The sequence below is a fragment of the Chrysemys picta genome, chromosome 19 (assembly GCF_011386835.1).
Source record: "Chrysemys picta bellii isolate R12L10 chromosome 19, ASM1138683v2, whole genome shotgun sequence".
NCBI lineage: Eukaryota > Metazoa > Chordata > Testudines > Emydidae > Chrysemys > Chrysemys picta.
The window spans coordinates 23,762,083-23,784,646 of NC_088809.1; the positions used below are offsets into that span (position 1 = coordinate 23,762,083).

The 22,564-nt window shown below is 46.6% G+C and overlaps 1 protein-coding gene across 31 annotated transcripts in view; it reads right to left on the reverse strand.

The window, feature by feature from the left end:
- Positions 1-22,564, reverse strand: part of TSPOAP1 (TSPO associated protein 1) — a 174,121-nt gene that overhangs the window by 107,491 nt on the left and 44,066 nt on the right. For 30 of the 31 annotated variants that reach the window (XR_010593833.1, XR_010593832.1, XR_010593831.1 and 27 more), the window contains exons 5-7: positions 19,593-19,862; positions 7,564-7,671; positions 5,272-5,355 (exon numbers count right to left, since the gene is read on the reverse strand). Coding sequence is in view for 22 of the 31 variants with exons in the window: in XM_065573152.1 (XP_065429224.1) it covers positions 5,272-5,355; positions 7,564-7,671; positions 19,593-19,862 (462 nt within the window). In the remaining 9 variants the exon portion in view is untranslated. Of the gene's footprint in view, positions 1-5,271; positions 5,356-7,563; positions 7,672-12,500; positions 12,548-19,592; positions 19,863-22,564 lie in introns of those variants that run through there. The other variant, XM_065573154.1, reaches the window with a different exon arrangement.

Consider the following 22,564-nt stretch of genomic DNA (forward strand, 5'->3'; position numbering starts at 1 on the left):
CTACGGCCAGGTCTATGCAACAGACCTATATTGGTATAACTACATCACTTAGGGGTGTGAAAAATCCACACCACTGAGCAATGTAGTTATACTGACCTAACCCCCCATGTAGACAGCGCTATGTCGGTGGGACATCAACATGGCTACCGCCTCTCTCTGAGGTGGATTAATTAAACCAACGTAAGAAGCTTTCCTGTCAGTGTAGTAGCATCTTCACTAAAGCACTACAGCGGTGCAACTGTACCAGTGTAGCTGTGTCGCTGTAGTGCTGTATGTGAAGGCAAGTCCTAAGTACATAACATCAACACTTTTACCTTTATCAACCAAAATAATAGTCTCATCAAAAAAAGATACCAAATGCATGTAATAAACACTTCAGTGCTAAAGATATTTGTGATCCTAGAACCATATCATCTGCATATCATATGACAGACACAGGGTGATTCATGATCTTAGGGGGAAAATATTGATCCCCTTTTAATGCTAAAACCACATCATAAAAAAGAAAAAGAAAAAGGGCTACTAGACACCCCCATCAAACCTCCTTACTAACTGGGATGGAATCAGTTAGTCCCCCATCCAGGTTTATCCACTGTTTGTCTGTGAAAAGCTCTTAAAAGAAGAAGTAATTAAGGGTCTATTCCAGCAATCTCCAATTTGCCCCACTGATGGTCCTTAACAATCGATTCAAAGGCCGATTTTAGATCAACAAAAACTGCATACAATTTTCTCCCCTTAGGAGGCACATATTTGTAAATCAAATAAGAATGTGTTTGGTATGGTCAATGGAAAGGCCTTTCAATAAATTACTCCAAAACTAACAAAAGTGTCTTTCATCAGAGACTGTGGTTGCATAAATGGAGGATCGATGGACAATATACTGAACAGGTTAACTCTTTTCCCCTACTGGTTCTCACAAAATGGTTTGTGGCATACGAATATTCACGTAACAAAAGAGAAGGCCTCAAATTCAATACAAGTGCTGTTATATTTTACCTGGACTCATGGGGGCAACTTAGTTGCACTAGCCTTTATCATAGACTATTAGGGTTGGAAGGGATCTGAGAAGGTCATCTAGTCCAACCCCCTACTCAAAGCAGGGCCAATCCCCAGACAGATTTTTACCCCAGTTCCCTAAATGGTCCCCCTCAAGGATTGAACTCACAACCCTGGGTTTAGCAAGCCAATGCTCAAACCACTGAGCTATCCCTCCCCACATTTTAGAATGTTTGAGGCTAAGGTTTGCACTCAAATTCTGTGTGGAGCAGAAATGTGGGGATCGTCTGATCCCTGACACTGGACGTGATTCAAAACAAATTTCTTAGAAAGATCCTTGGTCTCCCAAATAATACTCCAGACACTCGTCTAATCAGAAATTAGATTTAAGTTTAAAAATGTGAAATCCCTAATCTGGTGGAGAATAGAGGATATTAATAAGCAATTGGATATGGCATGGTCAGAGACTGATATAAGGAAAAGGCAGGTGGCACAGGGATCAAAGCCCTGGCTGGGATGATTTAGTTGGGGTTGGTCCTGCTTTGAGCAGGGAGTTGGACTAGATGACCTCTTGCGGTCCCTTCCAACCTTGATATTCTATGATTCTATGATCATATACAGATTAATGACATATCTCCTTTTTAATCCTTATAAATATTGTAACATTTTATAACCTTGGATTTAGTTTTAAGTTTTATTGTAATAACTTTTGTTTTTTGCATACTGTCCCCAGGCTAATTTGCTGTTAAAACACTATAACATACAAAAAATGATATCAAATTAGTTTGACAGGATCTATTTTACATAAAACCATGTTGATTTGCATCAGTTATATTACCCTCCTTTAATTCTTTATTAATGAAGTCCCATAGCAGCCACTCCATTATCTTGCCTGGGATCGATGTCAGATTGACAGTCCTATAATTACCCAGGTCATCCCATTTCCCTTTTTATATACTGGTACATTTAGCTTTCTTCCAGTCTTCTGGAACTTCCCCAGTGTTCCAAGAAAAAAGAAGAACAGGAGTACCTGTGGCACCTTAGAGACTAACAAATTTATTAGAGCATAAGCTTTCGTGGACTACAGCCCACTTCTTCGGATGCATATAGAATGGAACATATATTGAGGAGATATATATACACACATACAGAGAGCATAAACAGGTGGGAGTTGTCTTACCAACTCTGAGAGGCCAATTAATTAAGAGAAAAAAAATTGGCCTCTCAGAGTTGGTAAGACAACTCCCACCTGTTTATGCTCTCTGTATGTGTGTATATATATCTCCTCAATATATGTTCCATTCTATATGCATCCGAAGAAGTGGGCTGTAGTCCACGAAAGCTTATGCTCTAATAAATTTGTTAGTCTCTAAGGTGCCACAGGTACTCCTGTTCTTCTTTTTGCGGATACAGACTAACACGGCTGCTACTCTGAAAAGTGTTCCAAGACTTATTGAAAATCAACATTAATGGTCCAGCAAGGCTCACAGCCTTGGATGCAAGTTATCTGGACCTGCTGATTTAAAAATGGCTAACTATTTAGCTGCTATTTAACATCCTCTTGAGATAACAAGTGGAATGGAAAAAGTGTCATTATATGATATGATTATATCATCATTTTTCCCAAATACAAAACAGAAATATTTAACGAACACTTCTGTCTTTTCTGCATTATTACTGATAATTCTACCATTTACACCTTATAATGGATCAATACCATTGTCAGGATTCTTTTTGTTCCCAAAAATAGGGGTGGGAGGGATAGCTCAGTGGTTTTAGCATTGGCCTGCTAAACCCAGGGTTGTAAGTTCAATCTTTGAGGGGACCACCTAGAGATGTGGGGCAAAATCAGTACTTGGTCCTGCTAGTGAAGGCAGGGGGCTGGACTCAATGACCTTTCAGGGTCCCTTCCAGCTCTATGAGATAGGTATATCTCCATTTTAAAAAAAAAGTACTTGAAAAAACTTATTGTCCTTAACTCTGCTGGCCATAGATTTCTCCTTGTGTCTCTTTGCTTCCCTCATCAATTTCCTACAATTCCTTGCTACTGATTTAGATATATATATTTTATAGCTGCCTTCGCTTCGTCTCTGAACCAGGTCATATTTTTAACCAATATGGCCTTCTTCCTTTACTGTGGCTTTTTAGGCTTCTCTTAAAGAATTCTTAAACAATTCTTAAACAAGTCGAATCATCGTTCAAATTTTTCTGATAACGTTTTTCCTCCCAGCTGATTTTTAAGGCTGGAAGGGACCGTTCATAGAATCATAGAATATCAGGGTTGGAAGGGACCTCAGGAGGTCATCTAGTCCAACCCCCTGCTCAAAGCAGGACCAATTCCCAACTAAATCATCCCAGCCAGGGCTTTGTCAAGCCTGACCTTAAAAACCTCTAAGGAAGGAGATTCCACCACCTCCCTAGGTAACCCATTCCAGTGCTTCACCACCCTCCCACTGAAAAAGTTTTTCCTAATATCCAACCTAAACCTCCCCCACTGCAACTTGAGACCATTACTCCTTGTTCTGTCATCAGGTACCACTGAGAACAGTCTAGATCCATCTTCTTTGGAACCCCCTTTCAGGTAGTTGAAAGCAGCTATCAAATCCCCCCTCATTCTTCTCTTCTGCAGACTAAACAATCCCAGTTCCCTCAGCCTCTCCTCATAAGTCATGTGCGCCAGCCCCTTAATCATTTTTGTTGCCCTCCACTGGACTCTTTCCAATTTTTCCACAACCTTCTTGTAGTGTAGGGCCCAAAACTGGACACAGTACTCCAGATGAGGCCTCACCAATGTCGAATAGAGGGGAACGATCACGTCCCTCGATCTGCTGGCAATGCCCCTACTTCTACAGCCCAAAATGCCGTTCGCCTTCTTGGCAACAAGGGCACACTGTTGACTCATATCCAGCTTCTCATCCACTGTAACCCCCTAGGTCCTTTTCTGCAGAACTGCTTCCTAGCCATTCGGTCCCTAGTCTGTAACAGGGCATGGGATTTTTCCATCCTAAGTGCAGGACTCTGCACTTGTCCTTGTCGAACCTCATCAGGTTTCTTTTGGCCCAAACCTCTAATTTTTCTAGGTCCCTCTGTATCCTGTCCCTACCCTAAAGCGTATCTACCACTCCTCCCAGTTTAGTGTCATCTGCAAACTTGCTGAGAGTGCAGTCCATGCCATCCTCCAGATCATTAATGAAGATATTGAACAAAACCGGCCCCAGGACAGACCCCTGGGACACTCCACTTGAAACCGGCTGCCAACTAGACATGGAGGCGTTGATCACTACCCATTGAGCCCGACGATCTAGCCAGCTTTCTATACACCTTATAGTCCATTCATCCAGCCCATACTTCTTTAACTTGCTGGCAAGAATACTGTGGGAGACAGTATCAAAAGCTTTGCTAAAGTCAAGGAATAACACATCCACTGCTTTCCCCTCATCCACAGAGCCAGTTATCTCCTCATAGAAGGCAATTAGGTTAGTCAGGCACGACTTCCCCTTGGTGAATCTATGCTGACTATTCCTGATCACTTTTCTCTCCTCTCCTCCAAGTGCTTCAGAATTGATTCCTTGAGGACCTGCTCCATGATTTTTCCAGGGACTGAAGTGAGGCTGACTGGCCTGTAGTTCCCCGGATCCTCCTTCTTCCCTTTTTTTAAAGATGGGCACTACATTAGCCTTTTTCCAGTCATCCGGGACCTCCCCCGATCGCCATGAGTTTTCAAAAATAACGGCTAATGGCTCTGCAATCTCATCAGCCAACTCCTTTAGCACCCTCGGATGCAGCGCATCCAGCCCCATGGACTTGTGCTCATCCAGTTTTTCTAAATAGTCCCGAACCACTTCTTTCTCCACAGAGGGCTGGTCAACTTCTCACCATACTGAGCTGCCCAGTGCAGCAGTCAGGGAGCGGATCTTGTTCGTGAAGACAGAGGTAAATAATATCTTCTAACCTGATCCCCTACATAACACAGGGGGAATTTCACCCAACAATCCTTCAAGTGGAGGGAATTATTTTTCCCTACTACATACATTAATATTAATTTAATGCAGAAGAATCTACACATTTGGCCTGCAACCAGCTGCAACACTAAATGAACTAATCTTTAGACTCTAAGGGTTGGAACCCAGAATTTGTGATTTTGTTGAAATGAGAAATCAGAGCTGGAAAAGAAATTACTTTAGTTAAACAAGGAAAAAATCCCATATAAGAATGCAGCAATCTAACCATTCATCTAACATCAAACTCACCGCTGTAGACAGAGACAATGCTTACCAATTCTTTGCATCTTTTGTGCTTTTTCCTCACTTCATGTTCAAGGTTTTCACATTTTTTACGCTTTTTCCTGAGCTCAAATTCCTACACAAGAAAAGCAAAGAAAGCTATGAAGAAACACTGGACCACACAGAAACCAGCATCCCAGATGTCTCATGGTGCATGTGAAATTCAAAACAGCTTCCCTGATCTAACACCACACAAGCTTTTTCTCTTCCACATGAAAATCTCTTTGTGAAAATTATTTGAAAAAAGTTAATGACAGTTCTTAAGAAGACAAGAAGAAATGCCCAAACAAAACTCAATAAGCCAACCAGCTATTTTTACAGGTCCCATTCCTCCTCCCACCTTTTCAGTTCCGGACACAGCTCTCTGCTTTCCCACTTGCATCATGCTGATGACAAGCAGTACATGGCATGACAGGAAGCACAAGTGGGGAGCTTTGTACGCTCCGTCGTGCAAAACACAGAGCTACGGGCTAGCACTATTCAGAAGGACCATCCTGAGCTGCAAATAATGTGTTAACTCAGCTATGGTTCAAATCCAGACTGTATCTAACAGCCGGCACAAATATGCTCAATATGTGTTGACATCTCTAGCTACTTGCTACCTTTTTTGGCTCCCCTGGATAACTATGAACATTATCAGACTGTTAAACTTAGAATACGCTATGAACAAGCCTGGTTTGTTGGGATAGCTCATAAGGGACATGAGTGTTACATGGTATTTCTCCTATGCCCCTGATAGGATGTACCTATCCCATTTTAGAAAAAGCGTAAGCCCAGAATAGCAAAACAGATGTTCACTTTTTTTCACTTTCAATTAGTTTTGAGATGGTTGATGCTTCAGTAATGCATCTGATATATTTCATTCAGCCAGCAGTGATCAAAACACCTTGGAGCTGTGTACATCCAGGGCATCAGTGAATGAGGGAGGTCAGGAGTGCCTATGCCCTTGTGTGGCACTCTGTGCTCTAAAGCAGTACCCTGTCGCCCCCAGATTTACCATGCTGATGTAATTATGATCTGTTTTGTACAAAGTATGCCTTGTGAGGTATCATGGGGAATGGGGACAGGGGATGGATCACTCGATGATTAGTGGCACCTGGCAATGGCCACTGTCGGAAGACAGGATACTGGGCTAGATGGACCTTTGATCTGACCCAATATGGCTGTTCTTATGTTATTTTAAAAGGCTTGATTTGTTGAACATTAATATCTTATTGGATTGTATGTGCTATCATTGTATATGGAGTTATGAACTTTTGCTATGTGTGTGTTACTGAAAGATATTGTGAGGTTGGGAACACCCGCAACCAGCCTTTCAGGTGCAACAATGGAGGAGCCAGATGAACTGATGGCCCATTAAAGGAAATCCACACTCACAAGGACTGTCCCAGGAACCTATACAATGGAGACTTCTCAGAGATAGCACATAGACAATGGAGGCTGCTTGACCCACCTCACAAACATCGATGTTTCCAGCAAGAAGGAAGAAACTATGAAAGAGAAGTGACATCATCACTTCCCCCACCCCCAACTCAACACCTGAAAGCATGTCTGGAGGACAAAGACTTTGAACGGGAGAGCGGTCCCAGGCTGGAAAGGAGAATCCCAGCCTGTGTATTAAGGAACTCTACCATCTATCAGGATGAGACACTGCCTGATTCAAATCCTGTTTAGTTTATAGAACTAAGACTGCAAATTTGTTTTATTTCTTAGGTAACCAACTTTGATCTGGATGCTTTTTACTTATAATCACTTAAAATCTCTCTTTCTGTTGTTAATAAATCTGTTTTACATTTTACCTAACAGTATGTTTTGGCTGAAGTGCTTGGGAAATCTGCTCAGGGTGCAAGGGCTGGTGCACGTCCACTTTCCTTTGTAGAAGTGGCAGACTGGGTAATAAACGTACACTGTGGATGTCTGTGTAAGTGCAGTACTTGCCAGAGGTTTGTCGTTTGTCACAGCCTCACAGAGTGAGAAGGAGCCCAGACTGGTGGGACAGAGGGCTCAGCGGTACCCCAGTTCCAAGTTGCAGCCCGGGGAACCTATCACTCCTTGACTACCTGTTTTGCAGCTGGTTCTTGGCACAGGCCAGTTCCCCACATCTCACTCTGAGACCAGCAAGCACCTGGAAGACTTTATCCCAAATCCCACATATGAAATCAGAGACGTAAAAACTGAAACAGTTGTAGCATTTCATCCCAAGAAAGCCTGGCTTTCACTCTGAGGGAGAAAGGCCCATAGGTGGAGTCCCCTTTTGAGCCTATGGAAAGGGACTGCAACTCACCAATTGCTGTGTTTGCTGACTGCTCTCTGGGTCTGCTACCACACTTTTTGGAGGAAAGTTTTCATACTCCTCAGAGGCATGTCCCAAAGGTAGCACTCCTGGCTCCACCTGGAAGGGAAGAAAGTGATCCCAGAGGGATATGAGAGAGAATTAGGGTAACAGCACAACTTGCTTGTCAAGGGAAGGGCAGCTTTGCTTCCAGCACAGTCTAACCTACCGCCCAGGAAAATATTTTCTCTCTCTCTGAAATCAGCCAGCAGAATGATTCATGCTAGAGATGTCAATACGGGAAAATAAGTGTATCTATTATATCACATTGCACACCTTCCTGGAGCTTAGTGAGATTTTTCATGGATGAGAGAGTTCCTAGGAAAATCCAGGGGTTGAGACAGTGGTGCTGGTGATTCACTAGAAGAAGCTCTTCCTTCTGAATCATCTGACCCCACTGCCCCAGTAAGGTGTTAGTGGATGCTGTGATGGCTGAGGAGGCCTTTCTAATGACAGCTATGGGTCTCGGCATTTCTCACCAGAAGGTAAGTATGTCCTCAGCAGATTCCAATGTGGGACAGGAAAGGTGTCTGGTATTTTGCTGTCCTTAGCAAAGTTCAATATACACATTCTCCTTCCATCCATCCATTCTGTCCCAGCCAAGGTTTGAGCTTTTCTCATTGAGTTACCATCACGGAAAAATCCCATATCATTTAATATGGATAAAACGAATACAGTGCGATGGAAATGTACTCTAAATAGCTACAGAATTGAATACAGAATGTGATCTCCTTTCCACTTCATTTTTAAGCCTCCTGTCACATAGCTGCATCTAAGGGTAAGCTGTGCTTTCTCCCATCCTGACTAGCTTAAGCGCAGGAAGCCTTGGGAAATGATTTCCCGTGTTTCAGTTGATTTGCTTTTTGTGTCAGTTTGGTGACTAATAAACAAGCCCTGAGGAAAGGGCCTTAAAGAAGTCAGGCTAGGAGCTTTATGTCTATTCCCTCGATGGTGGAACCACCACCAGCTCACACCACACTACCAAGTATAATAGATAATTATGGAAACGCCGCAGAGCCACTCCATATTTAGGGTTACGTTTTAAAATGGGGCATTATGATCAGCTCTGAGGAGACATCCTGTGTAACCCAGGCAAGAGACCTTGTGATTCCTGCATCAAGCCTATAATTTCTGTCTGAGCCACAGCATATCCTTTAGAACAGTGGTCACCAACTGGTCGATCATGATCGACTGGTCGATCCTGGAAACTCTCCCAGTCGATCGCAATCTCTGGCCGCTAAAAGACCAGTGGCATAGCGGGGCAGCCGGGAACGGGGAACTCAGGCCAATGGGAGCGGCGGAGGGCGGTGCTTGAAGGCAGGAGCAGCGCACGGAGACCCCTGCCCGCCGTCCCCCCCCCCACAGGCTGCGGGGACATGCTGGCCATTTCCAGGAGTGGTGTGGGGCCGGGGCAGGCAGGGAGCCTCCCTTAGCCCCACTGCACCACCAATCAGGAGCCACCCCAGGTAACTGCTGTCCGGTGGGAGCCCACACCCCAACCCCAGCCCTGAACCCCCTCCCAGAGCCAGCACCCCATACCCCCTCCTACACTCCAACCCCCTGCCCCAGCCTGGAGGCCCCCCCCCACACCCGAACTCCCTCCCAGAGTTTGCACCCCTCAGCCCCTCCTGCACCCCAACCCCCTGCCCCAGGCTCAGCCTAAAGCCCCCTCCCACACTCCAAACCCCTCAGCCCCAGCCCAGAGTCTGCACCCCCTCCCAAACCCCAACCCCCTGCCCCAGCCCGGTGAAAGTGAGTGAGGGTGGGGGAGAGTGCGCAACGGAGGGAAGGGGGGATGGAGTGAGTGAGTCGGGGCTTCAGGGAAGGAGCGGGGCAGATCCTGGATTGCACTTAAATTCAAAGAGTGATCATGTGCGTTAAAAGGTTGGAGACCACTGCTTTAGAAAGACATCCAATTTTGATTTAAAGGCTCTAAAACACAGCGACTCCACCACATCCCTTGGTAATCTGTTCCAATGGTTAATTCTCCTCACTGTTAAAAATGTGCCCCTCGGTTCTAGTTTGAATTTGTCCACTTCAACTTCCAAGCACTGGATCTCATTCTGCCTCTGTCTTCCAGACTAAAGAGCCGTCTCCTATCAGAAATCTTCTCCTCATGTAGGTACTTCTACGCTGTTCTCCAGTCCCCTCTTCACGTTCCCACGGAAAAACTAAATGCATTGAATTTCTTTATTGTATGACAGGTTTTCTAAACATGGATTCAAACTTGTATGTAAGAACACAGGAACGGCCATGCTGGGTTAGACCAGTGCAACAGCGAGCCCAGGGTCCTGACTCTGACAAGGGGCCAGGGCAAGATGCTTCAGATGGAATGAACAGAATGGGGCAATTTTGAGTGATTTATCCCCTGCCATCTAGCCCCCGCTTCTGGCAGATGGGAGATTTAGGGACACTTGGAGCATGAGGTTGCATCTCTGACCATTCTGGCTAATAGCCATTGATGGACCCATCCACCATTAACTTACCTATTTCTTTTTTGAACCCAGTTATACTTTCAGCCTTCACAACATCCCATTCACAGTCATGTAACATTTACTATTATTTCTGACTCCAAGCAGTAGCTGGGGGAGAGTGTTTGGCACACTGCAGATTCTGCACCCTCCCCCGGCTACTGCTTGGAGTCTCCAGCTTACACTGTCCCCTCACAGTTTGTTAATTTTCAGCTAGCTGTCTGAGCTCAACTCTGGTCTGTGTCTGGCTGGATTTCTCGAGCAACTTAGCTGAATTTCTGTTGGAGACTGTTTGCTGTCTGATGCAATAGAAGGAAACCCCAAAATAAAATAAAGTCACTAAATAAATGGAACTGCAGTACCATTTAAGGGAGAAATTGGGGCTGATGTAATATTTACTCAGACAAAACAGCTTCTAAGGAAGTTACACGACCCCTTTCCCTGTTAGTTTCACACGCGCTATACCTGCCTGCCCCCACCACCCAAGAGCACATTCCAGTGCTTCACCATCCTCCTAGTGAAATAGTGTTTCCTAATATCCAACCTAGACCTCCCCCATTGCAACTTGAGACCATTGCTCCTTGTTCTGTCATCTGGTACCACTGAGAACAGCCGAGCTCCATCCCCTTCAGGTAGTTGAAGGCTGCTATCAAATCCCCCTTCACTCTTCGTTTCTGCAGACTAAATAAGCCCAGTTCCCTCAGTCTCTCCTCATAAGTCATGTGCCCCAGCCCCCTAATCATTTTCATTACCCTCCACTGGACTCTCTCCAATTTGTCCACATCCTTTTCTGTAGTGGGGGGGCCCAAACCTGGACGCAATACTCCAGATGTGGCTCACCAGTGCCGAATAGAGGGGAATAATCACTTCCCTTGATCTGCTGGCAACGCTCCTACTAATGCAGCCCAACATGCGGTTAGCATTCTTGGCAACAAGGGCACACTGCTGACTCATATCCAGCTTCTCATCCACTGTAATCCCAAGGTCCTTTTCTGCAGAACTGTCGCTTAGCCAGTCGGTCCCCAGCCTGTAGCAGTGCATGGGAGTCTTCTATCCTAAGTGCAGGACTCTGCACTTGTCCTTGTTGAACCTCATCAGATTTCTTTTGGCCTAATCCTTCAATATGTCTAGGTCACTCTGGACCCTATCCTTACCCTCCAGCATACCTATCTCCCCAGCTTAGTGTCCTCTGTGAACTTGCTGAGGGTGCAATCCATCCCATCATCCAGATCATTAATGAAGATAATGAACAAAACCTGCCCCAGGACCGACCCCTGGGGCACTCCGCTTGATACCGGTTGCCAACTAGACATTGAGCCATTGATCACTACCCGTTGAGCCCGACAATCTAGTCAGCTTTCTATCCACCTTATAGTCCATTCATCCAATCCATACTTCTTTAACTTGCTGGCAAGAATACTGTGAGAGACTGTATCAAAAGTTTTGCTAAAGTCAAGGTATATCACATCCACCACTTTCCCCACATCCACAGAGCCAGTTATCTCATCATAGAAGGCAATCAAGATGGTCAGGCATGACTTGCCCTTGGTGAAACCATGTTGACTGGTCCTGATCACCTTCCTCTCCTCCAAGTGCTTCAAAATGGATTCCTTGAATACCTGCTCCATGATTTTTCTGGGGACTGAGATGAGGCTGACCGGTTTATAGTTCCCTGGATTCTCCTTCTTCCCTTTTTAAAAGATGGGCACTACATTCGCCTTTTTCCAATCATCCAGGACCAACCCTGATCATCACAAGTTTTCAAAGATAATGGCCAATGGCTCTGCAATCACATCAGCCAACTCCCTCAGCACCCTCGGATGCAGCGCATCCGGCCCCATGGACTTGTGCTCGTCCAGCTTTTCTAAATAGCCCTTAACCTGTTCTTTCACCACTCAGGGCTGCTCACCTCCTCCCCATACTTTGAGTGACCAGATGTCCTGATTTTATAGGGACAGTCCCGATATTTGGGGCTTTGTCTTATACAGGTGCCTATTATCCCCCACCCCCTGTCCTGATTTTTCACACTTGCTGTCTGGTCACCCTCCCCACGCAGTGCTGCCCAGTGCAGCAGTCTGGGAGCCGACCTTGTCTGTGAAGACCAAGGCCAAAAAAAGCGTTGAGTATTTCAGCTTTTTCCACAACATCTGCGTGGTCCAGTGGCTGGAGGTTAGGCCTGGCAATCTGGGATAAATGTTTACCAGTGGGAGGAATCAAGCACTGGAACAACTTAACAAGGGTCAGTTTTGAAATCAAGATGGGATTTCCCCCAGGAGAGCTGTCCGGGCAGGTCTCTGGCCTGTTGTGCGGGAGGCCAGGCGAGGGGAGCCCGGTGGGCCCGGCTTGCCTTGGACTGGGTACATCTATGGGGCCCTCCAGCCTAGCCCGGGCCCCGACTCCCATCAGACATAACCCGACCTGGGGAACTCGGCGGAGAACGGACCCGGCAAGGGGCGGCTCCGGCGGGATGTGCCTCGGCTGCTGCAGGCACAAAGCTGGGGCGAGCGGGGGGCCAAGGCGCTGCCCCGCAGGGGCCCCGCAGCCCCGGGAGGAGCCGGCGGCGGAGGCTGTTTCGGGCCAGGCCCCGGCCGCGGAGCGGGGCGCACGGACCGGCTGCCAGGCCCGCCGCAGCCCCAGGGAAGCGGGGCGCGGGCCAGGCCGGGCCGGGCCAAGAGCCACCTGCTCCAGCCCGGGCCCCGCGCCCCCAGCCCGCCCCTGGGGCCCCGGAGCGGGCCCCGCGCCTACCTGAGCCGGAGCCGCGTCCTGGCCGGCGGCGGGACCGAGCGGGCCGTACCACTGGCCCGGCGGAGGGGGCGCTGGGCAGCGGGCGCGGCGCGGCCCCCGCCGGCCGCCAGGTGTTGCCGGCGGCAGCGGCCGGAGTGCGGGGGAGCCGGGCCGGGCCGGGCGGGCAGTGCCCCTGGGCCGGGCCGGGCCGGGCGGGCAGCGACCCCCGGGCCCCAGGAGACGCGCTCGGGGTAGCCGGGAAGCGGCACCCAGCCAGTGCCAGGGCAGCGCCTGGCTCCAGCACCCCGAGCCCGGACCGGGTCTGGATGTGACCCCCCAGCTGTTCCCTCCCGGCCCGGTGCTGGGGGGGGGGGGGGTCCTGTTCCACACCCAGAACTTCTCCCAACGCAGCCACGCTCGGGGTGGGACTGGCACACAACGGGCTCTTGCGAGAGATTTGTATCCGTCGCTGCTTCGGCCAGAATCGCCCAGTAGCCCCCCTGGGCTGAGCCCAAAGGCCCCAGGGCAGTGTCCCACCAACACACAAAACACAGGGAACTTCTCCAAGGGTCGGGGGCATGACACACACACCCCCAGCCCATTCCCCGGCCCTGCTCCAGTTCGGTGACAGAAATGTTGTCCGTGGATTCAGCACTTTCACCCTTCCCAACAATGCCCACTCCCCCTTCCATGGCCGACCCGCTTTGCAGTGCCACTCGCCTTATGCTTTTGAACCTACTCTCTTCTCTTGCACTCATGCAGTTGCTGTCACACCACCCAGACTCCCACGTCGGCCACACTGTGCCACATTCCCTAGAGAGAATAAAGTTTGGGATGGTTGGTTTGTGTCTGGGAAATTCTGCATCTGGAGTTCACATGGGGAGGAGTTGGGTAGGGTGGAGTGCAAAGGGAGTTTGCTGTGGAGCTGTGTGTTGGTGTCCGATGATGATCGGTTTTTAGTTAGTACTCTGTGCTCTGTACTAACTAAACACGAAAATTTATATATAAAGGCCTCAGTTGTAATGTCACTACTACAAATTTGTTTTACTTCTCATATACATAGTACTGTGGGACACGCTATAACAATGCCTATCCCAGTATTTCAAAACACTCCACCTGCTACCAATAATCATCATACAGTTAATAACTGTAATTGCCCTAATAGGAGCGTGTTGCTATCTGCAGCACCAAAGTAAAAGGGCCAAACTACAACACCATATTTCAAAAATATTGTTATCCTTCAATATAAGATGGCGTCATGTATACACATACATCCTATACATACATGGGCAGCAGGTATAATAGGCCAGGGGAGGCTGCCTCTCCCGGCGCTGCCATGGTGGCGACCGGACCCCCGGTTGCGGGGTTTGGTGGTGAAGTTTTTGTTTTATTATGCCCCATGCAGGTTCCAGGGCGGCAGCGGAGTCACATAATCCTTCCTCAGCTGCCGTGGAACCTGCATGGGGTATATCAAAAGCATCTTCTAAGTAACAGAAGCTTTTCCCCTAGGTGATCTGGGAGTGGAGGCATGGCATGGCTTCGGCCAGCCAAAGGGGCCCAAAGCTCCTCCAGCTGAGTGGGGGGCACACTCCAGGCTGCGGCCAGCCCGGGGCATCTCCAGCCAAGGCAGAGAGCACTCAGGGGACCTGTGGCCGGGGGGGGGTGTTCCGAGTTGGGGTGTTGTGGCTCCGGTCATACGGGGGACAGAGGGTCTCGGGGCTCTGGCCGTGGGGCGGGTGTGGGTGGAAGGGGCGGAGCCAGGGGCTAGCCTCCCCAAAGGAGGGCTCCGCCTGCCGCCCATGTATACATATATACCCGTATACACTACAAATGTACACATCATATCCATATTGTATTAATTATCTGGTAGTGCCTCCAAGGCTCAATCATAAAACTACATTCCTCAATCAAAGTCCCAGGCCTAACATTCCCAGGCCCACCATAAGGGACTACACAGATTAGAAAATAAAATCCGTCCATCAGTCGTATAAGGGAATGTGCAAACTAAGGGACAGATGGGGCATGAATGTGTGGATGGAACAGTAAGGTGGCCACATAACAGTGTTTAGCCCATTGGGCGATCTTCAGTCCATGCATTATGCTTTTCTGTAAACATTCTCCCCCCAACAAAAAAAAAAGGCAGGGAAATGTAATAGGAAGAAAGCCTGAGACATAAGCCCTTGTATCAGAGGCCTGGTATGAGGCAGGACCTGCTCACAGAATCTGGCAAGAACAGGGCTGATATTGCAGAAATACACTGTCCTAAGAAGTGCTAGTCACAGAGTGCTCATGCAAACACATCCCTATATCCAGTGATACAGAACATCCTGATATCAAGGATGGTACAAAACCATTCCCCAAGGATAACAGGAACACACTGACCCCTCCTAAAGATGAGGTCAGGATGACAGTACGTAACAGAAATGTTTTAATCAAACCAACATGTACAAGGTGATGGGTAATAACTAGTGACATCAGGGGGCAGTAACTATGTCAAAGGGGCAGTACTAACTTGTTTGTATCGGGGTATAAAGATGTATCTCAGAGGGAGTATCTTTGGCCAGCCGAGGGGGGAATGGAAAGTCCTGCCATTCACTGAGCTGCGTCCATTGTCACGGGCATCCATGTCTTAGTATCCTCAGAGAGTCTGCCAGGTGCTATCACCAGGCTTCGCCAACAGTAAACCTGGCCAGGTACCTTCGCTGAAAACCGAGTCTGTGGATTTATTGGGCAGTTTAAATGAGGTTTGCTATTTCCGCTACCTGTGCAGAGCTGGGACAACGCACTGAATAAACACACACGCAGCCAACATCTGACCACAGTGGTGAGCCATGGCAGGAGGGGTAGAGGGGTCGGGTAGCTGGCAATGTCCTCTGAACCCAGTTCAGCAACTTTAATTCCAAGTTATCCAGTTTCTTTGTGTGGGTATTTCCATGGCTTTTTAGAATGTGTTTGGGGGAAGGCGGCAGTGCTGGGAAGAGGGGAGGTAGAAGAGGTGTTTGACCAAGGAAATGCACCAGGGAAAATGGAAGCAGCAGAGAGGACATGCAGGGCTGGAGAGGAAATGAGCTCCCCTCAGGGGCACCACAGGAACATGTCCAGGAAGAGAAGCTGCCCCCTTAGCAGAGCTGCAAACTCCATTTTCCAGGGAAATTTGGATGCACCTCTCCCCTGTCCCACCATCTCCCAGCCCCTCATTCCAAATGTGGGCATGAAGGGAGCAAGGTAGAGAATCTTACCGAGTGGCAGGATGCAAATGTGAAACAGACAGACAGGTTAGCCACATAGTGAATGAATCTGGGGACAGCCCCAGGGAGCACTACCTATGAGATAATCAGCCAGGCATAGCAAAGGAACCTGAAAGTCACATGTGGGCTGTGATGGATAAAGATGGGTGTGTCAGGCTGAGCTGGGTGTGCTTAGCACAGAGCAGGAGAAATCTAAGGCAGTAACTTCATGGTACCAAGCCAAGGGGCAGCCCCCAGCTTCACTCTCGCTGAGTATCAAACTAAGGCACCATGTCAGCTGCTTCCTTTGCTTCAGTCTGATTCTTTCTCCTTCTTCTACAGAAATTGGCGCCCAAATTACAGAAGGTCTGCTCAACACCTAAAACTCCGCTTGGTCTAGCTACATTGCTCAGAGCTGTGAAAAATGTCATGCCCTGTGTGATGTAGTTCGGTCGACCTAACCTCCACTAAAGAGGCAGTTAGGTCAACAGACGAATTCTTCCATTGACCGCCTCTCGGAGAGAGGATTTATGACAGTCCCTTCCATCACTGTAGGAAGTGTCTGCACTACAGCAGTGTATCATCTGCAGTGCAGACCCAGCACAAATGGAGAGGTAGGGTGAGTTGAAGTCACTGCAGTGCATCTTGAAGAGAAGATGACCTCTTGTGATAGGCATTTGGGGAGAAAATGGTACCTGTTCTGGGACACTTGGTAAAGGCAATTCCCTTAGCCTGCCTTCTGGGTCCAGGCTGCCATCAGTCAGGGAATGGGTAAATAGAGTACACAGAATGGCAAGAATAGGGATAAAACATTCTCTAGGCTGAGGAGTTGCCCAGGGGCACTGGTGAGGCAGGGAGGCAGCTTGGGAGAACAGACACAGCTGGAGGAGCTGGGCCGTTTCACTGGCTTTTATTTGTTGAGCTAAATTGTCAGGACGTTGCACCCCGTTTGATAGTCATTTCAGCAGATATCCATCACTGGCACAGATGGTCCCAGCACATGACAGCAACAGGCAAAAAGCCTTTATTTGAGAAGCAACCTGTCTCCGAGACCTTAAGAGAGCACGTGTGTGTGCGTACATTTGTGTGATGCTTGAAATTTTGGGGGACTGAGTCTATGGGGAGGCAAAAATACGTTTAGATTCTCAGTCTTAATGTTTGCTCTGCAAAAGTTAGTCAATATTTTACTAACTATTATAAAACATTCAGTTCTCTTCTGCAGAGTGGCCAAAAGAGGCAGGGGAGAGACACTCCGTGTCAAAAATGGCTTTACCTGTTTCCAGTCACTGACAACTTGGAAACAAAGGATTTTGAATGCTTATGGATCAAAGTCCTTACAAATAAAGAACAAGATCAGACCACCAAATCATACTAGAGAATAGGACAAAAATCTCCTTAAGCACCTATCTATAATGTGTAGGGGAGAAAACGGTGTTATCATGGGGGCTTCAGTCTCAGTGATGTGCTGGAGGTCTCATGCTGACTAAAATTGACTAATGACTAAAAATTATAGGTGACAATTTACTCAAAAAATGCTGCATCCAACAAGAGGGAATTCGATATTAGACCTCATCTTGAGAGAGAAAAGAATTGATTGCAGAATTAAAAATTAGTGGAGGCTTAGGTGCAAGCGATCATAACTTGGTTACATTTGTTATGTGCAAACAGAATAAAGTCCAGTCTAGTTATATATATACATACTTGGTCCTTTAAAGGGCCAATTTCACAAAGCTGAAAACAATTTTGACCAAATCGGTTGGGGAAAAGAATTTAAACAGAAAATGTGAATGATAATTGGAAATTGTTTAAGAACATTTTACTAGATGCCCAAAAAGCCACAATCCCACAATTGAGAAAGAAGGCTGGTTAAAAAAACCCAACCTGGTTTAGAGGGGAAGTAAAGGCCACTATAAAAAATAAAATAAAACACAATATATAACAAATGAAAGAAAGAGGAAGTTTCTAGTAATGAATATAAATCAGAAGCCTGGAACTATAAAGAACTGATAAGGGAAGCAAAAGGACACAAGATGAACTCTATGCTAGCAGCGTTAAGGACAATAAGAAGGCATTTTTAAAGTATATTAGGAACAAAAAGAATCCTAAATGTGGTATTGGTCCATTACTAGATGGAAATGGTAGTTTTCAATAATAATTCAGAAAAGGCAGAAGTATTCCGTAAATATTTCTGTTCTGGATTAGGGAAAAAGCCAGGTGATATATTCACATCATATGATGATGAAATACTTTCCATTCCAACAGTGACTAATGAGGATGTAAAACAGCAGCTACTAAAGTTGGCCAGTTTTAAATCAGCAGGTCCAGATAACTTGCATCCAAGAGTTTTATAAGAACTGGCCAAGGAGCTTTCTGGTTGGTTAAGGTTGCTTTTCAATAAGTCTTGGAACACTGTGCAAGTTCCAAAGTAGTGGAAGAAAGCTAATATTGTGCCAATACTGAAACGGGCTAACCTGGGTAATTATAGGCCTGTCAGTCACACATTAATCCTGATCAACATAACGGAACAGCCGATACAGGACTCAATAAAGAATTAAAGGAAGGTAATATAATCAATGCCAATCAACATGGTTTTATGGAAAATAGGTCTTGTCAGACTAACCTGTTTATTGTATACCCGGTATTGGTGTGTGCGCACGCACACACAGCTGCCCTATTCACCCAGTTTCAATACAGTTTTCAGAGGCTTCCAGAATGGGACACATATGTTTTGCCCAATTTCACAAATGGAAAAATGTTGCATAAAGTTCTACCTTTTAACGGAAGTTTTGCAAAATCAAAGCACAAAAAGAACTGGCCTAGGCCTATCTCTACCTACACCACTGTCACCTTGCAAGGCTTAAGGATGCCATAGACCAGTGGCTCTCAACTTTCCAGGCTACTATACCTCTTTAGGAGTCTGATTTGTCTTGTGTAGCCCCAAGTTTCACCTCACTGAAAAACTACTTGCTTACAAAATCAGACATAAAAATACGAAAGTGGCACAGCACGCTGAAAAATGGGTTACTTTCTCATTTTACCATATACTTATCAAATAAATCAATTGCAATATAAATATTTTACTTACATTTCACTGTATAGTATAGAGAGCAATATCAACAAGTCATTGTTTGTATGAAATTTTAGTTTGCACTGACTTCGATGGTGCTTTTTCTGTAGCCTGTAGTAAAACTAGGCAAATCTCTAGATGAGTTGATGAACCCCCTGGAAGACCTCTGCGTACCCCTGGGGTACACCTACCCCTGGTTGAGAACCACTGCCATAGAATTCACTCTGGGATATGCTTATTGGGCTTTCTATAGCAACTAGACTTACCATTCTCTCTCTTCATTATATGACATCTGACACATTATCATATACTCATAGATGTCTTTCAATATCTACAAGGTCATTTTAAAAACCAGTAATATCTATTTCTAGCAGAGATAATAATAACTGTGATAATCTTAGCAATTACACAATGGTAAAAGTTCTGTAAGAACATTCATTAATTGACTGATTAATTAGCAAAAACTTCAGATCATTGACCCAGATATCTCACCTTCCTATGTGCTTCCATTGCTAGTGTTGGCTCTCCTAATTGCACCCCCTTTGATAGAGATGAATAATTTATGCTGGTATCTAGAGTTGGCACAGATGGTCCCAAGCAATTGGCAGCAATTGACGAAGAGCTTTTTGAACCAGTTTTAGAGGACTGGAGAGACTCCTTGAAATTCTTCAGTGCAATCTGTCTCTGTAACCGTAACACTTCCTTCTGAGATTCCCGCAACAGGTGATCAAAGTCTAGGAGGTTCAGGCAATGAGGGCCCTCCTAAGGAAATGCAAACACAACATGATGTAGCCCCTGTGGTTGAAAGGATGGGAAATAGAGGTTGCTGTTTTTTTCATGAAGTGCCAAAGTGTTGTTCAATGGACAACAGACCGGCACAAACACACCTGCTCTATTTGCAAACCACTAGGACCAACATGATGGAAGGAGGAAGAAAATGACTGTGACCTAGATTCACAAAGGGACTTAGCTGTCATGATAAATAAATTAAAGGAGATATCCTATCCCCTAGAATTGGAAGGGACCTTGAAAGGTCATCAAGTCCAGCCCCCTGCCTTCACTAGCAGGACCAAGTACTGATTTTGCCCCAGATCCCTAAGTGGCCCCCTCAAGGATTGAACTCACAACCCTGGGTTTAGCAGGCTAATGCTCAAACTAGTGATGCTCACTGTCATGCCTAATTTTGGGGCACCTAGAAAATCACAAGAACACACTGATTCACAGAGCCTGTGTCAGGTGCCCAGGCTCCCTATGCAATGCATGGGGAGAGACAGGCACATAAGGATATGATCCACAAAAGCCAGCACCTGGGCACGAAGCTGCCTAAACTAGCCAATGGGAAATTATGACTAAGTCCTACTCCCTTGACGAGATAGATGTCTGAGTCCAGGCTGCATAGAAGTGCCTATCTCTGCTACTGAATCATAGCCAGGAATCCTCCCCTGGAGTCGGGTGGCTCCGGGCCTAATGTACTTCTTGTTAGAATTACTTAGGCAGGTGCCCAACTCTACCCAAAGCAGCCAGAGGAGGAGGTGCAACCATGTGCCTTATAACTATTAGCCTGGCACTCCTCTAAGATGGGGAAGGCTAAGGTACAAGTCCCTCCTCTGCCTGAGGGGGGTACAGGACTCAAGCAAGGGGTCTTCTACCTCTCAGCATCGTGCTTTAATCACTGAGCTTGGGATATTCTGACATTGGGCTCTCTAAATTTCTCCTGCTGAAGCTGTTCCATTGTGGATAAATAATTAGAGTCATTGGAGCAGGAGGGCTGGACACTAGGTCTCGCACCTGCTGGAGAGGGGGGAAGTTTGCTCTAACTACCAGCCAACAGAGTCATTCTCTCTCGCCCTTTCTCTCTGACCCAATGACTCACTCTCTCTATCTCTCCTATTGACACTTTTCCACTTGGGATAAATACCTAAAGAGTTATTGGGCCAAAGAGAGATTGTTGTCTGTAGTCTGGTGGTTAGCGTACCCAGCTGGGAGGAGGGAGCCCCACAGTCTAGTTCCTCTGCTCCAAGGACTCTTTCATTATTTATCCACAGTGAAACAGCTTCAATGGAAGAGACTGAGGGAGCCCCACATCAGAATAGCCCATAGCCCAGTGGTTAGCAGACACTCCTGAGTGGTAGGAGAGCCCTGTTCAACTCCTTTCTCTGCCTTGGGAGAAACTGAACTTGGGTCTCCCACCTCTAACCACTAAGCTAGAAATTATAAGGTGGGCAACACCACCTCCTCCAGACAGATTTTGAATGGAACCTGATGCAGGAGGCAGCCTCCGAGCACACCACCCAGCTCGCGCTCTGGGGCATAGACAGGAGATAGGTTTTAGACACCTAGAGCAAGGCAGCAGTGTGCATGTCCAGAGGCTGAAACATGGGCAGCAAGGGAACTTTTACCCTGAAAATGTAGGTGCTGAGTGAGTTTAGGCACCTACAGGGATCAGGAGAATTTTGTGGATCACAGTGAAGCCTAAAACTGGGACATAGTCACCTATGTACTTTTGTGAATCTAGGCCTGTGACTCTCAGATTCGCCTGCGTCAATATGTGACAACAGCTCCCCCTAGGTAGAACACTACCACATGAAGCCATGCAATCACCTCACTATTGATGTGACCTTAAGGAAGTTCCTGTATTCTGCACTTACGGGAACTCCTGCATGTACGATAACACCCAGCAGGGAGCGAGTCAGGATTACATTAATTATCCTCGTTTTCCCTGCAAAGCAAGGGTCTGGTTTGAATTCTGGCTGTCTGACTCACTCAATGTGAATGTTAGAAACTAAAAACATAAGAACGGTCATACTGGGTGAGGCCAATGGTCCATCTAGCTCAGTATCCTGTCTTCCGACAGTGGCCAGTGCCAGGTGCTACAGAGGGAATGAACAGAACAGGGCAATTATCCAGTGATCCATCCCGTCATCCACTCCCAGCTTCTGGCAGTCAGAGGCTAAGGACACCCAGAGCTTGGGGTTGCCTCCCTGACCATCTTGGCTAATAGTCATTGATGGACCTATCCTCCAGGAATTTATCTAGTTCATTTCATTTTTGAACCCAGTTATACTTTTGGCCTTCACAACATCCCCTAGCAATGAGGGATGACTGAAGGTTCCTTTTGTTTGTTTCAAACCTGCTGTCTATAAATGTCATTGGGTGACCCCTAGTTCTTGTGCTATGAGAAGGAGTAAATAACACTTCCTGATTTACTTTCTCCACACCAATCACAATTTTACAGACCTCTACCATGTCCCCTCTTAGTCGTCACTTTTCCAAACTGAAAAGTCCCAGTCTTATTAATCTCTCATCAGATGGACACTATTCCATACCTCCAATCATTTTTGTTGCCCTTCTCCGTACTTTTTCCAATTCTAATATATCTTTTTTGAGATGGGATGACCAGAACTGCACACAGGGCATACCATGGATTTATATAGTGGCATTACGATATTTACTGTCTTACTATC